General features: G+C 37.8%; 1 protein-coding gene across 1 annotated transcript in view; it reads left to right on the top strand.

Moving 5' to 3' along the window:
* Positions 1–18,271, top strand: part of FAM114A2 (family with sequence similarity 114 member A2) — a 35,149-nt gene extending 16,878 nt beyond the window's left edge. The window contains exons 10-13 of the mRNA XM_007460318.1: positions 5,372–5,494; positions 5,979–6,118; positions 8,967–9,039; positions 18,185–18,271. Coding sequence (XP_007460380.1) covers positions 5,372–5,494; positions 5,979–6,118; positions 8,967–9,039; positions 18,185–18,271 — 423 coding nt within the window. The remainder of the gene's footprint in view (positions 1–5,371; positions 5,495–5,978; positions 6,119–8,966; positions 9,040–18,184) is intronic.
* The last annotated feature ends 203 nt before the right edge of the window (positions 18,272–18,474 follow it).

Consider the following 18,474-nt stretch of genomic DNA (forward strand, 5'->3'; position numbering starts at 1 on the left):
CATTCTACTTAATTAAGAGCTCTCCCTTCTCCCCTTATCTCTTTATTATCTGTTTGTTATTGATATGGTCTCATGGGTTTCTATTTTTTCCCCCATTGGTTTGTAATTCATTACTGTCCTTAATTATTTTGCTGTTCAAATTGTCCTTCAAGCTGACTCCTGTGTGACATGCCCCCGTTATTGTTTGAATATTTCCTTATTTTCTGGCATAACGAGATCTTGTACCTTCCATATTTCTCTCCAGAATGAACCTTTTCTTCAAGGAGCCATGGTTCCTTTTTGATATTATAGGACAAAACCTGGATGCTAGGTGTGCTCATCGCTTGGGGTATCTTTGCTTCTAGGCCTTGTTGGCCTAGGAAATGTATTCAGGTACACATACATGCACCTGTATGTGTATGTGTGTGTGTGTCCGTGTCCATGTATATGCTCACATACATATTTTAGAGATCATGAATTCACACTGATAACTCCAGTTTCAGTCCATTCTTACAGGTTCATCCTTGCCTCTCCCCATTATACATTTGTATCTCTTTTTCATAGTAAGAACTCTGTCTCCCAACAACATTTCTGCATTTCCTAATTTCCCTAGTCCTGTAATGCATCTGAAATGTTTCCCTTGCTTTGCCCATACTACTATAAAACCAAACTATAAAAAAATTGATGATATTTTTATTGTCTCCCCATGTTAATTTAATTTCATCTTTGAATATATAGAGTATTAATATGTTTTCAGAAGTCAAAACTGTACAAAAAATATTTTCAGAAGTGTCACTTCCTCTCAATTCCCACCCACTTCACTCTCCCCTCTCCTTTTAGATATTAAACTTTCTTGTTTTCCAGCATATCCTTCCTGTGTTTCTTTTTTAGATAAGCAGATATATTTTAAAGACAAGCAGATATATTTTCTTATCTCCTTGTATAAAAGTTAACATACTATTGATATATGTATTCTTTAGCACTTTATTCACTTAACTGTGTGCAAATGTATTTTCATTAAATTATCATTGGTTTTTGTTTGTTTGTTTTGCGGTACGCGGGCCTCTCACTGTTGTGGCCTCTCCCGTTGCGGAGCACAGGCTCTGGAGGCGCAGGCTCAGCGGCCATGGCTCACGGGCGAGCTGCTCTGCGGCATGTGGGACCTTCCCAGACCGGGGCACGAACCCGCGTCCCCTGCATTGGCAGGCGGACTGTCAACCACTGCGCCACCAGGGAAGCCCCTGTTTGTTTGTTTTTAAATGTGTGTATCTTACCTCCCATTCTAAAACTTAAATTTCTTCAAGGCTGGCTCTGTGCTTTATCAGTTCTTAAAATCCCAGCTTTGCCATCTTTTACTTTCTGTGTGGTCTTAAGCAAGTTGCTTAACCTCTCTGTGCCTCAGCTTCTCTGTCTGTCAGGTAGGGATAATGTAGGGTTCCTGTGAGGATTTAATGTGTTAATACACACAGAGCTCTTAAAAGTGCCTGGCCCATAGTAAATACTCACTGTTTATGGTCCTAAAGAAGCTAGCTCAGTATGTTATACATTTAGATGTTTGATAAACATATATACAATAAACCTTCATTTTGCTAGGTGCTAGGGAAACAGTAATGAAAGAGACATAGTTTCTCTGCTCAAATAGATCATCATAATAAATAAATTGTTTTAAAAAAGTAACCCCTTACCTATCTGGTAGTCCTAATCATTCTCTAAAAGCAATCTTTGTATTTATATTTTGGGTGTTGAGACTTAAGATGTAGAATGATTAAGGATCAGGGCCTGATTATTTCCAGCAATTTATATGAGAGTCTGTATGATGCAGGGGAAAAGCAGTGAAGCAAAAGTCTGAGAACACAGTTCTGATTCTTATTCTGACTCTCACATGTGATGTAGGCAAATCCCATTCGTTCTCCAGGCCTCATTTTTTTCAGCTGGAAAAAAAAATAAGTTGTTGGAGAAGCTAAGCTCAAAGGAGCTTTTTAATTCCGAAGTCTCTAGATCTCATCAGTGGGACGTTCCAGAATGAATTCTGGGTGTGGCTAGCATTGGTTTTGTTTTGTTTTGTTTGTTTTTTGTTTTTTTGTTTTTGCCGTACGTGGACCTCTCACTGTTGTGGCCTCTCCCGTTGTGGAGCACAGGCTCCGGACACTCAGGCTCAGCTGCCATGGCTCACGGGCCCAGCCGCTCCGCGGCACGTGGGATCCTCCCAGACCAGGGCACGAACCCGCCCCCCCTGAATCAGCAGGCAGACTCTCAACCACTGTGCCACCAGGGAAGGCCTTGGTTTGGTTATTTTTTATTTTACTTTATTTATTTATTTTTGGCTGCGTTGGGTCTTTGTCGCTGTGTGCAGGCTTTCTCTAGTTGCGGCGAGCAGGGGCTCATCTTCGTTGCAGTGTGTGAGCTTCTCATTGCAGTGGCTTCTCTTGTTATGGAGCACAGGCTCTAGGTCCGTGGGCTTCAGTAGTTGTGGCACGCAGGCTCAGTAGTTGTGGCTCATGGGCTGTAGAGTGCAGGCTCAGTAGTTGGGGCGCACGGGCTTAGTTGCTCCACATCATGTGTGATCTTCCCAGACCAGGGATCAAACCTGTGTCCCCTGCATTGGCAGGCAAATTCTTAACCATTGTACCACCAGGAAAGTCCCAAGCATTGGTATTTTTTGAAAGGGATGATAAATTACATTGAGTTGGCACAATAGATTATAATAACTTAATATATTTATTAGAGAGGTTATTTTGAGTATGTATTATGCCTACTAAAATATCTCCAAGTAAGTTAAATTTATAGTATCAGATTTCTTTTTGTTTTATGTGGCCTTATATCTCTCTATTTTTCTTCTTTTTTCCATCTCACATAAATCAATGTCTGTTTTTTGTCTGGGTTCATAGGTTCTGCTCTAGCTCATTCATGTTGTACCCTTGGGTGTAGCCCCACTTATTGATCCTTAAAGGCTCAGCCCCAATACTGTGTCTGTAATAAAGCCTGTGATTCTCTCAGTTTTCAGTTGGAATGACTCTCAACGTCTTCTCTGGATTCCTATTGCCTGGTTACAGCTCTGAACACATTCTGTGTATATAAAGTTACTCAAGTGGATGACTTAATTTAATGACAGTAAACATTTCATTAGAAACCAGGACTCTTCTCAGTTGCAAATGACAGAAACTCAAGTCAGACTGGCTTAAGAAAAAGGCACATATATTAGCTCACGAAACTAGAAAACTAAGGGGCAGCACTGGCTTCAGGCATGGCTCTCCACCCAGAAACTTGTCCCCTCTCCATCTCTTGACTCTGCTTTCTTCTGTTCATTCTTAGGGATGCTTTTCCACATGATGGTAAGATGATTACTGGCAGCTTCAGGAGACTTCTTCCAGTTGAGTTAACTCCAACAGAAAGAGGACTTCCCTTTCCCAGTAATTTTATGAGATGTCCTGAGGCTGATGCCCATTGACCTAGCTTGGGTCACTTTTCCATCCATGAACTAATTACTGTATACACAGGGGGATTAATTTCTTGGTAGCTAAACCTGAATCATTTGCCAACCCTTGGAGCCAGAGGATGAAAGTAACCCCATCCAAACCACATGAACTGAGAAAAATCTAGAACTTACTACCAAAAGAAAGGAGATATACATGCCAGCTAGGTAAAAACAGTAGATGTCTCTCAATGCTATAGGGAACATCTGGGTGCACTAATCCAAATAGGATACTACCACTGTTCTGTAATAATGTAGTTTATTTAGGAGATAACACATAGTTAATTCCAGTGTATTTTGGTAAGTACTAAGTTGAAGGTTTACTTAGGGGACTGTGGACGTACAGAAAAGGGTTGTTGAGGTGCCCAATCTCCTGGGATGCCTTTGAAAGTTACTTGGAGCAGACAGTGTTTGGGTGGAGGATTGAAAAAAAATTGAGTTGCCTTGATTTAGGGGGAAAAAAAAATGGAAATGACACTTTGGACTAAGGGAATACCATGAATGAAGAACAGGCATATTACAGGTCATTATTATCAGATCATAAAGTGGGAAGTGGGAAGAGATGAAGCTAGAGAAGTAGGTAGAGTAGGTCATGGGCACTTTTTAGATCATGTCAAAGAGCATGATCTAGTGGATGGAGAGCCATTGAAGAAAAGCAGAGTGATCAGCTATGGGCTTAGATAGATCACTGGTACCATTATGGAAGATGGATTTAAGAGGAGCCATATCAGAAGTAGGGAGACCAATCAGAGTGCTCTTGCCATAGAGTAGATTTGAACTTAAGTGGTGGTAATAGAGAGGAAGAGCAAAGTGGAGAAATACGTACAGTAAAATCAGACTATCTTGGTGATTGGAAAGGAAGAATCTAGGATGGCTTGTGTATGTTGGCTTGGATGACTGGTATATGGTGGTTCTTCTAAAGCTCAAGGGAATAACAGAGGATGAAAAATTTAGGGATAGGGAGAGAAAGATGATGAATTTAAATTTTGCACATGTTATATGTGAGGCAGATGCCTATAGGATATCTTGATGCGTATGTCCAGAAGGGAGTTGGAATATGTTGTTTTCAGAAGTTAGTGCTGGAAGTAAAGATTCAGGAGTCAGCAGCAGGTAGGGAATAGTTAAAATTACTGAAATAGGATCGATGGAGAGGGGAGGGAGTAGGGTGAGATAAGTAGAGAGCCAAGGATGCTATTTGGGACTAAGAAGGGGTATGGGGGACTTCCTAGAGTGATGGGAAAGTTCTGTATCCTGATCTGGGTCACAGTTACACAGGCATATACACATGTAACCTGTCATGCTCTGAAGATTTGCGCACTTTACTGTGTGTAAGGTACACCTCAGTTTAAAAAAAGCCAAAGGATTAGAGGGAATGTGTGGTCACAAATGTTAAGTGTTGTAAGGAGATCTAGTAAGTTAAGTACTGAAAAGCTAGATGGTATGTTTGTTTGGGTGAGAACAAGAACACTGACTTCCATGGTGCTAAAATATTCCTGGTGGGTGCACAGTAATCTTGGTGAGCTGAATCGAATTGCTGATGGACTGTACAGTCATCCCTTGATATCCTCAGAGGTATCCTGGTTCCAGGGCCCCCTGTTGATACCAAAATTGAGGGATACTCAAGTCCCTGATATAAAATGGTGTGGTATTTGCATATAACCTACATACATCGTCTGTTATATATTAAATCACCTCTTGATTGCTTATGATACCTAATACAGTGTAAATGCTGTGCAAATAGTTGTACATACAATGTAAATGCTATTTAAGTTGCCAGCACTTGGCAAATTTAGGTTTTGCTTTTTGGAACTTTTTGGATTTTTTTTTTTTTTCCGAATATTTTCAATCTGTGGTTGGCTGAATCTGAAGATGTGGAAGCTGTATAGATGGAGGGCCAACTATAATCTTTTTCTTATTTAGGCAAGAAATACAGCCTGTGAATGGATCAGGATATCTCTGGCCAAACCATTAGAAGAGAAGGAAGAAGGAAAAAAACAGTTGGAAGCAGAAAAAATTGAGCAAATCAATAACAATTCAATAGAGGTAATGAAAACAGCTAAGGCTTTTTTTTTTTTCAATGTGGTATCACAATTAGGGACGTAAGCACCTATTTTGTTGTACTGCTATCCATAATTTCTACCTTGTGATCCAAGATCACAACATCTTAGTTCTAGAATATAGGATGCAAGGAGTGAAGAAAAAGAGACAAAGGGTGCATGTATGTGGCATCATGAGAAGGTTCCCAGAAGCTGCACATGACACTTTTTATTCAAATCTTTTGGCTAAAACTTAGTCACATGGTCACACCTGACTTCAAGGGAGCCTCTGTTTTTATAGCTATGAGCCCAGTTATAAAATTATATAACTACTATGGAAGAAGAGGTTTATTGAAGGGCAGCTATTAGTCTCTGTTGCTTTCAAGATATTGTATACTTCAGTATGGGGGAAGCAGGGTGGTGTCATTTCCTCTTGTATTAAAAAAAACAATGCTCAGTGTTGTTTTGCTTCGTTTTGTTTTTCCGTCCAGGATATCCATGCATTTGCAATCAGGAGCCTAGCAGAACTGACTGCCTGCTCAATTGAACTGTTTCACAAAACAGCGGCTCTGGTTCTGCATGGCAGGAAGCAGGAAGTAACAGCCATAGAAAGGAGCAGAGCCCTTTCCCAGTAAGTGTAATGAATTTCCCTCTAAATGATACAGTTTGCTGAAAGAGCTTTCTCAGTTTCTTTCCAAAGTTTTAGAAACTTTCAGTAAGATGCTGTTCACATTGCACCATTCACATCTTGGAGGTTTGTTCATTTTGGGTTTTAGTTAATAAGTAGCCAAGGGTGTTGTTTATTTTCATTGAGCCATAAATCTATATTATAAATCTGCCCTTTTTTATTAACCAACTCATACTCGGAAAGCTAGTTTTTTTTTCCAGATCACTGACCGTAATTGAAGTAGAATTTTGCATAAGTGAAAACAGAAAATAGTTCTAATAACCTCAGTTCTTAATAACAGTTGTTGGTTATTGAGTGCTAATTATATGCCAGGTACCATGCTAAGGGATTTATGTGTATCACTTCTAATCTTTAAAAACAACCCTCAAGATAAATGATCAGTCCAGCTTTAAAAATGAGGAAACACAAACATAAGAGAAGTTAAGTAAATTATGCCCAGATTGTGCAGACTGGGATTTAAACAGGTCTATCTAAGTTTCAAACCCTATTTTTCCAGTATATTGCTGGTTTTGAACAAAAATTTGAAAAATGATAGAATGTAGGTAGTCACAGGAGGAAAAAAACTCCTACTGTTTTCTAAATAAATCTCCAAATTAAATAATGAGAACTTTCATTGGAGGAAAAAACATGAGTGAGAGTGTCTAGTGTGTTAGGATTGGAAGGGACCCTTGATGTTCTCTCGGCCATTTCTTCACCTACGGCTTCACTGCCCCTCTACAACATCCCGTAAGGAGGGGCCTAGTTTTGTCTTAAACATCCTTAGGATGAGGGATTCACAATCCCAAAGCAGAGTATTCTTTGGAAAACTAGCTATTTCCACTGCATGGAATGCTCTTCCAGTCATGGCTCTTTCCTTCACTGAATTTCCTTTACTTCTTAGAGGGTCCTTTTTTCACCACCCTATCTAATACTATCTTCTACCATTTTCTCATTCTGTTTTTCTTTTCTCTAACTCTAATTCACTATTACATTGATCAGTTTAACCTCCTCAAGGGTAGGATTTTTATTTTGTTTTATTTTTAAATTTATTTTTTAATAAAAACAGTCTTATAAAATTTTTGAAGGTTACCTTCCATTCACAGTTATTACAAAATATTGGTTATATTCCCCATCCGTGAGCTTGTCTTACACCCAGTAGTTTGTACCTCCCACTTCCCCACCCCTACATTGCCCCTCCCTCCCTCTCCCCACTGGTAACCACTAGTTTGTTCTCCATATCTGTGAGTCTGCTTCTTTTGTGGTATACTCACTAGTTTGTTGTATTTTTTAGATTCCTCATATAAGTGATTTCATACAGTATTTGTCTTTCTCTGTCTGACTTATTTCACTTAGCATAAATGCCCTCCAAGTCCATCCATGTTGCTGCAGATGGCAAAATCTTGTTCTCTTTTATGGCTGAGTAGTATTCCATTGTATATATGTACCACATCTTCTTTATCCATTCATCTGTTGATGGGCACTTAGGTTAATTCCACATCTTGGCGACTGTGAATAATGCTGCTATGAACATTGGAGCGCATGTATCTTTTCGAATTAGTGTTTTTATTTTTTTGATATATACCCAGGAGTGGAATTCCTGGGTCATATGGTAGTTCTATTTTTAGTTTCTTGAGAAACCTCCATACTACTTTTCACAGTGGCTGCACCAATTTACATTCCCACCAACAGTGTACAAGGGTTCCCTTTTTTCCATATCCTCACCAACATTTGTTATTTGTGTTCTTTTTGTTGATAGCCATTCTGACAGGTGTGAGATGATATCTCATTGTGTGTGGTTTTTGTTTGTTTTTTAAATTTTTATTGGTGTATAGTTGATTTACAGTGTTGTGCTAGTTTCAGCTGTACGGCAAAGTAAATCAGTTATACATATACATACATCCATTCTTTTTTTTGGAGATTCTTTTCCCATGTAGGCTATTGCAGAGTATTGAGTAGAGTTCCCTGTGCTATACAGCAGGTTATTATTAGTTATCTATTTTATATATAGTAGTGTGTATTCACCAGTCCCAACCTCCCAGTTTACTGCTCCACCCCCCCACCCCCACTCCACATCCCCTGGTAACCATAAGTTTGTTTTCTACATACATGAGTCTACTTCTGTTTTGTAAATAAGTTCATTTATACTCTTTTTTTTTAAGATTCCACATATAAGCGATATTATATGATATTTGTCATTCTGTGTCTGACTTACTTCACTCAGTATGACAATCTGTAGGTCCATCCATGTTGCTGCCTCATGTGGCTTTGATTTGCATTTCCCTGTTACATTTTCGAATTCTTTACTTGCTTTCATATCACCATCTAGTACATATTATATATATAAATATATGTATACTTTTGTGTGTGTATAAATGTATACATATATAACTATAAACATATACAAACATCCATCTCTTTCTATATTTATAGTATCCCTGTCAATCAGCAAGTAAGTTAGTATTCATGAAAACTGGTGCTTTGCTTGTTTACTAATATATCCCCAGTGCTCAGAAGTACCTGGTACATAGAAGCCTTTCAGTAAGTATTTGTCGAATGAATAAATAAATATTTAATTTAACTATATTTCTAAATGGAATGTAGGATCTTTTAAGTACGACCTTGTCTCCTTAAAATGTATCTTAGTTATTTCCTTTGATTTAATTTGAAAGCATAGTATTTTCTAGAGAATTTTGTAGAAAAATATTTCACTAAGGACTGAACTTTCTCTTCCTATAACATGGGACCCCATATATGTAGTTGAACATATATGGGGACCTAGGACCTGTTTCTCCTTTTTTCCCTTCTTTCCTAGGATGACAGTTGTGTTGTGTAAAGAGTTGTCCTCTCTGTCTAAAGAGTTCACCACCTGCCTAACAACTGCTGGGGTAAGAATTCATGATTTTTATTGGGCTAATGTCTGTTTTGTTTTGTTTTTAGAACAGCTTTATTAAGATATAGTTTACATATCATAAAAATTTTCCCATTTAAGTGTACGTTTCAATGGTTTTTAATATATTTACAGAGCCATGCAACATTCACCAAAATCTAATTTTAGATCATTTTCATCATCTCCCAGAAAACCTCATACCATTGGCAGTCACTTACCATTCCCTTCCCCTCCACATTCTTCTAGCCTTAAGCAGCACTAATCTACTTTCTGTCTATAGATTTGCCTATTCTGGACATCTAATATAAATGGGATCATACAATATTATGGTATTTTGTGTCTGTTTTCTTTCACTTAGCATAATGTTTTTGACATTCATCCACATTGTATCAGTATTTCCTTTTATTACCTAATAACATTCTATCATATGGATATATACCACATTTATCTATTCATCAGTTGATAGACATTTGGATTGTTTACTCTTCTTGGTTATAATGAATAATGTTACTATGAGCATGCATGTATGTCTTTATTTCTCTTGGGTGGATAGCTAGGAGTGGAATTTCTGGGTCATATGGGTAATATGGACCATTAAGGAACTGTCAGACTGTTTTCCAAAGTAGTTGCACCATTTTACACCCCTGCCAGCAATGTATGAGAGTTCCAGTTTCTCCACATCCTTGTTGACACTTGCTATTGTCTGGTTTTGTGTTTTTGTTTTTTAAAATTTTACCAGACCTAGTAGGTATGAAGTGTTATCTCATTATGGGTTTTATTTGCATTTCCCTGTTGGCTGATGATGTTGAGCATCTTTTCATGTGCTTGTTAGCCATTTGTATGTCTTCTATAGAGAAATGTCTTTTCCAGTCCTTTGCCTATTTTTAAATTGGGTTGTCTTTTTATTATTATTTTATAAATTGGGTTGTTTATTTTATTATTTATTCTGATTTTAATTATTTGTCTTTTTATTATTTACTATTTATTATTGAGTTATAGAAGTTCTTTATTTTCTCTGGATACAAGTTCCTTACCAGATACATGATATGCACATATTTTCTCCCAGTCCATGGCGGTCCTTTCACTTTCTTGATAGTGAATAGTGATAGAGTCCAACTTGTCAATATTCTCTTTTATCACTTGTTCTTTTGGTATTGTATCTAAAGAATCATTGCCTCACCCCAAATCATGAGGATTTACTCATGTTTTTTTCTAAGAGTTTTATGTTGCAGCTCTTATGTTTATGTCTATTATATATTTTGAGTTAATTTTTGTGTATGGTGTGAGGTAGGGGCCCAACATTTTTTTTTTTCATGTGGATATCCAGTTGTCCCAGCACCATTTGTTGAAAAGTTTCTCCTTGTTGAATTGTCTTGGCCCTTTTTGTCTAAAATCAATTGACCATAGTCATAGGGATTTGTTTCTGGGCTCTTATTTCAGTTCCATTGATCTGTGGTATCCTTTGCCAGCGCCATACTGTCTTGATTTCTGTAGCTTTGTAGTAAGTTTTGAAATCAAGAAGTGTAAGTCTTCCAACTTTCTTCTTCTTTTTCAAGATTTTTTTGTCTATTTGGGGCCCTATGCATTTCCATATGAATTTTAGGGTCAGTTTGTCTGTGTCTAACTGAATTTTGCAACTCGTTGTTCTTTTTTATACAGTCTTCAGTATATTTTGTGCTGCTTGCTATCAAGACCTGTACTGAGAATATAGACCTTGATAAGATAAAAATCCCAAAGTTGGATTCTAGTTTTAAGGGGCAGTGCCTTACTTAGACTATGGCAACTCTCATATTTTGCAGTTGCCAGCCAGTAGGAGAGTTGTAATTAAAGCTGAAGTTTTTTTGTTTTGTTTTAAGGAATTGTAAAAATTTACTGAAGGTGTGTGAACTATGGAAGACGATTCAGACATCAGTAACCATGAATTGGCATAAAATCAAGGGCATTTTAAATGGACAGATAAAAATCACTTTGTAGTACACCAAACTCATACATACAGAGAACAGATAGGTGGTTGCCAGAGGCAAAGGTGGGGGCTGGGTGAAATGGGTGAAGGGGATCAAAAGGTACAAACTTCCAGTTATAAAATAAATAATGTACAGCATGTACAGCATTGGGGATGTCATGTGCGGCATGATACCTATAGTTAATAATACTGTATTGCATATTTGGAAGTTGCTAAGAGAGTAGATCTTAAAAGTTGTCATCACGAGAAAAAAAATTATTTCACTGTGTATAGTGATGGATGTTGACTGGGCTTATTATCATCATTTTGCCATGTATGCAGATAGCAAATCATTAGTTTGTACGTATGCAATTAGTATAGTGTTGTATGTCAGTTATACCTCAATTTAAAAAAATCAGCCTGTAGTTAAGGGTGTAAGGGTCAGTGTGGCAGCAAAGTTATTCTGGGCCCTTAAATTTATTTTAGTTAAGAGCATGGTCCAAATAAATTCTTCTCACTTTGAGTTTAGATTTTTCCTATAAGGGATAATTCTGTGATATAGTTTCTCTTTTCCTCTTAGTATTTTCTTTAAAAGAGCTTCTGGGTTTCCTGAAGTTAATCTTCTGAGGCTAAAGTTTTCCATGTGTTTCATAAAGATACTTTAACCCAGCAAGACAACTCTAAGGTGCTAACACATGCAAGTATTAACTTTGCATTATTTGTCTCCACATTTTCCAAACAGCCCATCTTAAAAACGAGTTGAGTATTTTGAGTGCATGTTTCATATCTGTATATTTTGTTTTAAATTTTTTCTAAAGTTTTTGTGGTCAAATATACCATTTCTATCTCCCTTCCAAAATGAATATACTTTTTAAAGTTAGTAAAAACTACAAAGGCAGGGCTTCCCTGGTGGCGCAGTGGTTGAGAGTCCGCCTACCGATGCAGGGGACACAGGTTCGTGCCCCGGTCTGGAAAGATCCCACATGCCGCGGAGCGGCTGGGCCCGTGAGCCATGGCCGCTGAACAGGCACGTCCGGAGCCTATGCTCCACAATGGGAGAGGCCACAACGGTGAGAGACCCGCGTACCACACACACAAAAAAAAAACAAAAAAAAACTACAAAGGCATACACTCTCAATTTGGATAGAAGGAAATTTAAAGCCCTTCTTGAGTCTGATCCAGACTTTGTCTATGCTTATATTTATATTTGGGTATGTGTGGGTGTGTTTCAAAGCGGAATCATACTTTATTTATTTTTGAATTCTATTTAACTTAATTTTTTATACAGCAGCTTCTTATTAATTATCCATTTTATACATATTAGTGTATATATGTCAATCCCAATCTCCCAGTTCATCACACCACCACCACCCCCCCACACCGCGTCTTTCCCCCCTTGGTGTCCATACATTTGTTCTCTACATCTGTATCTCAATTTCTGCCCTACAAACTGGTTCATCTGTACCATTTTTCTAGGTTCCACATATATGCGTTAATATACGATATTTGTTTTTCTCTTCCTGACTTACTTCACTCTGTATGACAGTCTCTAGATTCATCCACATCTCTACAAATGACCCAATTTCATTCCTTTTTATGGCTGAGTATTATTCCATTGTATATATATATGCCATATCTTCATTATCCATTTGTCTGTCGATGGGCATTCAGGTTGCTTCCATGACATGGCTATTGTAAATACTGCTGCAGTGAACATTGGGGTGCATGACTCTTTTTGAATTATGGTTTTCTCTGGGTATATCCCCAGTAGTGGAATTGCTGTGTCATATGGTAATTCTATTTTTAGTTTTTTAAGGAACCTCCATCCTGTTCTGCATAGTGGCTGTATCAATTTACACTCCCACCAACAGAGGTTCCCTTTTCTCCACATCCTCTAGCATGTGTTGTTTGTAGATTTTCTGATGATGCCCATTCTGACTGTTGTGAGGTGATACATCATTGTAGTTTTGATTTGCATTTCTCTAATAATCAGTGATATTGACAGCTTTTCATGTGCTTCTTCGCTATTTGTATGTCTTCTTTGGAGAAATGTCTATTTAGGTCTTCTGCCCATTTTTGGATTGGGTTGTTGTTTTTTTAATATTGACCTACATGAGCTGTTTATATATTTGGGAGATTAATCCTTTGTCCATTGAATCATTTGCAAATATTTTCTCCCATTCTGAGGGCTGTCTTTTCGTCTTGTTTGTAGTTTTCTTTGCAAAAGCTTTGAAGTTTCATTAGGTCCCATTTGTTTATTTTTGTTTTTATTTCCATTACTCTAGGAGGTGGATCAAAAAAGATCTTGCTGTGATCTACATCAAAGAGTGTTCTTCCTATGTTTTCCTCTAAGAGTTTTATAGTGTCTGGTCTTACATTTAGGTCTCTAATCCATTTTGAGTTTATTTTTATGTATGGTGTTAGGGAGTGTTCTAATTTCATTCTTTTACATGTAGCTGTCCAGTTTTCCCACCACCACTTATTGAAGAGACTGTCTTTTCTCCATTGTATATCCTTGCCTCCTTTGTCATAGATTAGTTGACCATAGGTGCATGGGTTTATCTCTGGGCTTTCTATCCTGTTCCGTTGATCTATATTTCTGTTTTTGTGTCAGTACCATATAGTCTTGATTACTGTAGCTTTGTAGTATAGTCTGAAGTCAGGGAGTCTGATTCCCCCAGCTCAGATTTTTTTCCCTCAAGAGTGCTTTAGCTATTCAGGGTCTTTTGTTTCTCCATACAAATTTTAAGATTTTTTGTTCTACTTCTGTAAAAAATGCCATTGCTAATTTGATAGGGATTACATTGAATCTGTAGATTGCTGTGGGTAGTATAGTCATTTTCAAAATGTTGATACTTCCAATCCAAGAACATGGTATATCTCTCGATCTGTTTGTATTATCTTTAATTTCTTTCATCAGTGTCTTATAGTTTTCTGCACACAGGTCTTGTGTCTCCCTAGGTAGGTTTATTCCTAGGTATTTTATTCTTTCTGTTGCAGTGGTAAATGGGAGTGTTTCCTTAATTTTCTTTCAGATTTTTCATCATTAGTGTATAGAAATGCAAGAGATTTCTGTGCATTAATTTTGTATCCTGCAACTTTACCAAATTGATTGATTTGCTCTAATAGTTTTCTGGTGGCATCTTTTGGATTCTCTATGTATAGTATCACATCATCTGCAAACAGTGACAGTTTTACTTCTTCTTTTCCAATTTATATTCCTTTTATTTCGTTTTCTTCTCTGATTGCCGTGGCTAGGACTTCCAAAACTATGTTGAATAATAGTGGTGAGTGTGGACATTCTTGTCTTCTTCCTGATCTTAGAGGAAATGCTTTCAGTTTTTCACCATTGAGAATGATGTTTGCTGTTGGTTTGTCATATATGGCCTTTATTATGTTGAGGTAGTTTCTCTCTATGCACACTTTCTGGAGAGCTTTTGTCATAAATGGGTGTTGAATTTTGTGGAAAGCTTTTCCTACATCTATTGAGATGATCATATGGTTTTTATTCTTCAGTTTGTTAATATAGTGTATTGCATTGATCTGTTTGCATATATTGAAGAATCCTTGCATCCCTGGGATAAATCCCACTTGATCATGGTGTATGATATTTTTAATGTGTTGTTGGATTCTGTTTACAAGTATTTTGTTGAGGATTTTTGCAACTATATTCATCAGTGATATTGGTCTGTAATTTTCTTGTTTTGTAGTATCTTTGTCTGGTTTTGATATCAGGGTGATGGTGGCCTCATAGAATGAGTTTGGGAGTGTTCCTTCCTCTGAAATTTTTTGGAATAATTTGAGAAGGATGAGTGGTAGCTCTTCTCTAAATGTTTGATAGAATTCAACTGTGAAGCCATCTGGTCCTGGATGTTTTTTGTTGGAAGATTTTTAATCACAGTTTCAATTTCATTATTTGTGATTGGTCTGTTCATATTTTCTGTTTCCTCCTGGTTCAGTCTTGGAAGGTTATACCTTTCTAAGAATTTGTCCATTTCTTCCAGGTTGTCCATTTTATTGGCATAGAGTTGCTTGTAGAAGTCTCTTAGGGTGCTTTGTATTTTTGCGGTGTCTGTTGTAACTTCTCCTTTTTCATTTCTAATTTTATTGATTTGAGTCCTCTCCCTCTTTTTCTTGATGAGTCTGGCTAATGTTTATCAATTTTGTTTATCTTCTCAAAGAACCGGCTTTTAGTTTTATTGATCTTTGCTATTGTTTTCTTTGTTTCTATTTCATTTATTTCTGCACTGATCTTTATGATTTCTTTCCTTCTGTTAACTTTGGGTTATGTTTGTTCTTCTTTCTCTAGTTCCTTTAGGTGTAAGGTTAGATTATTTACTTGAGATTTTTCTTGTTTCTTGAGGCTTGTATTGCTGTAAACTTCCCTCTTAGAACTACTTTTGCTGCATCCTATAGGTTTTGGATTGTCATGTTTTCATTGTCATTTGTCTCTAGGTATTTTTTGATTTCCTCCTTGATTTCTCCAGTGATCTCTTGGTTATTTAGTAATGTATTGTTCAGCCTCCGTGTGTTTGTGTTTTTTACGTTTTTTTCCCTGTTATTGATTTCTAATCTCATAGCATTGTGGTCAGAAAAGATGCTTGATATGATTTCAATTTTCTTAAATTTACTGAGGCTTGATTTCTGACCCAAGATGTGATCTATCCTGGAGAATGTTCCGTGCGCACTTGAGAAGAAAGTGTAATCTGCTGTTTTAGGAATGAATGTCCTATAAATATCAATTAAATCTGTTTGGTCTCTTGTATCATTTAAAACTTGTTTTTCCTTATTAATTTTCTGTTAGGATGATCTGTCCATTGGTGTAAGTGAGGTGTTAAAAGTCCCCCACTATTACTGTGTTACTGTTGATTTCCTCTTTTATAGCTGTTAGAAGTTGCGTTATGTATTGAGGTGCTCCTATGTTGGGTGCATATATATTTATAATTGTTATATCTTCTTCTTGGATTGATCCCTTGATCATTATGTAGTGTCCTTCCTTGTCTCTTGTAACATTCTTTATTTTAAAGTCTATTTTATCTGATATGAGTATCGCTACTCCAGCTTTCTTTTGATTTCCATTTGCACGGAATATCTTTTTCCTTCCCCTCACTTTAGGTCTGTATGTGTCCCTAGGTCTGAAGTGGGTCTCTTGTAGACAGCATATACATGGGTTTTGTTTTTGTATCCATTCAGTGAGCCTGTGTCTTTTGGTTGGAGCATTTAATCCATTCACACATTTAAGGTAATTATCAATATGTATGTTCCTGTTACCATTTTCTTAATTGTTTTGGGTTTGTTTTTGTAGGTCCTTTTCTTCTCTTGTGTTTCCCACTTAGAGAAGTTCCTTTAGCGTTTGTTGCAGAGCTGGTTTGATGATGCTGAATTTTCTTAGCTTTTGCTTGTCTGTTAAGCTTTTGATTTCTCCATCGATTCTGAATGAGATCTTTGCCGGGTAGAGTAATCTTGGTTGTATGTTCTTCCCTTTCATCACTTTCAATATCTCATGCCACTCCCTTCTGGCTTGTAGAGTTTCTGCTGAGAAATCAGCTGTTAACCTTATGGGAGTTCCCTTGTGTGTTGTCATTTTTCCCTTACTGCTTTCAATAATTTTTCTTTGTCTTTATTTTTTCGCCCATTTGATTACTATGTGTCTCGGCGTGTTTCTTCTTGGATTTATCCTGTGTGGGACTCTCTGCGTTTCCTGGACTTGGGTGGCTATTTCCTTTCCCATGTTAGGGAAGTTTTCAACTATAATCTCTTAAAATATTTTCTTGGGTCCTTTCTCTCTCTCTTCTCCTTCTGGGACCCCTTTAATGTGAGTGTTGTTGCTTTTAATGTTGTCTCAGAGGTCTCTTAGGCTGTGTTCATTCCTTTTCATTCTTTTTTTTTTTATTCTGTTCTGCAGCAGTGAATTCCACCATTCTGTCTTCCTGGTCACTTACTCGTTCTTCTGCCTCAGTTATTCTGCCATTGATTCCTTCTGGTGTATTTTTCATTTCAGTTATCATATTGTTCATCTCTGTTTGTTTGTTCTTTAATTCTTCTAGGTCTTTGTTAAACATTTCTTGCATCTTCTGTATCTTTGCCTCCATTCTTTTTCCAAGGTCCTGGATCATCTTCACTATCATTATTCTGAATGTTTTTTCTGGAAGGTTGCCTATCTCCACTTCATTTAGTTGTTCTTCTGGGGTTTTATCTTGTTCCTTCATCTGGTACATAGCCCTCTGACTTTTCATCTTTTCTGTCTTTCTGTGAATATGGTTTTTGTTCCACAGGCTGCAGGATGGTAGTTCTTCTTGCTTCTGCTGTCTGCCCTCTGGTGGATGAGGCTATCTAAGAGGCTTGTGCAAGTTTCCTGATGGGAGGGACTGGTGGTGGGTAGAGCTGGCTGTTGCTCTGTTGGGCGGAGCTCAGTAAAACTTGCATCCACTTGTCTCCTGATGGGTGGGGCTGGGTTCCCTCCCTGTTGGTTGTTTGGCCTGAGGTGACCCAACACTGGAGCCTACCTGGGCTCTTTGGTGGGGCTAATGGCGGGTTCTGGGAGGGCTCACGGCAAGGAGTACTTCCCAGAACTTCTGCTGCCAGTGTCTTTGTCCTCACAGTGAGACACAGCCAGCCCCATCTCTGCAGGAGACCCTCCAATGCTAGCAGGTAGGTCTGGTTCAGTCTCCTATGGGGTCACTGCTCCTTCCCCTGGGTCCTGATGCACACACTACTTTGTGTCTGCCCTCCAGGAGTGGAGTCTCTGTTTCCCCCAGTTCTGTTGAAGTCCTGCAATCAAATCCTGCTAGCCTTCAATGTGTGATTCTCTAGGAATTCCTCTTCCCATTGCTGGACTCCCAGGTTGGGAAGCCTGACGTGAGGCTCAGAACCTTCACTCCAGTGGGTGGACTTCTGTGGTTACATGTTCTCTGGTTTGTGAGTCACCCACCCAGCAGTTATGGGATTTGATTTTATTGTGATGCGCCCCTCCTACTGTCTCACTGTGGCCTCTCCTTTGTCTTTGGATGTAGGGTATCTTTTTTTGGTGAGTTCCAGTGTCTTCCTGTCAATGATTGTTCAGGAGTTAGTTGTGATTCCGGTGCTCTCACAAGAGGGAGTGAGAGCATGTTTTTCTTCGCCATCTTGAACCAATCATCATATTTTACCTATTGTTTTTTTAATGTGCTATGCTCGCTTAACACATTATCCTTTGTTCTAGGTCAAGGAAAAGGCAGACGTCCTTAATCCGTTAATCACTGCAGTATTTCTAGAGGTTAGTAGTACTAATTGTTTTTTAAGTCTCTAACTTCTAGGGCATTATGTATTAATAACTCTTTAAGTTTTCATTTTTTGTTTTTTTCACTAGTTTAGCGTGTTGATGCAGATATGACCAAAATGGTGTATATTTTATCATATTTCCTGTTCATTAATTATAAACAATAAAGATGAAGGTGCCAAATAAAGTGCAGTGGAAGAAGCAGTAGGCTGTCATTACTTAGTACTACCCCT

This window comes from Lipotes vexillifer, unplaced genomic scaffold (assembly GCF_000442215.2).
Source record: "Lipotes vexillifer unplaced genomic scaffold, Lipotes_vexillifer_v1.1 scaffold361, whole genome shotgun sequence".
In the NCBI taxonomy this organism is placed as follows: domain Eukaryota; kingdom Metazoa; phylum Chordata; class Mammalia; order Artiodactyla; family Lipotidae; genus Lipotes; species Lipotes vexillifer.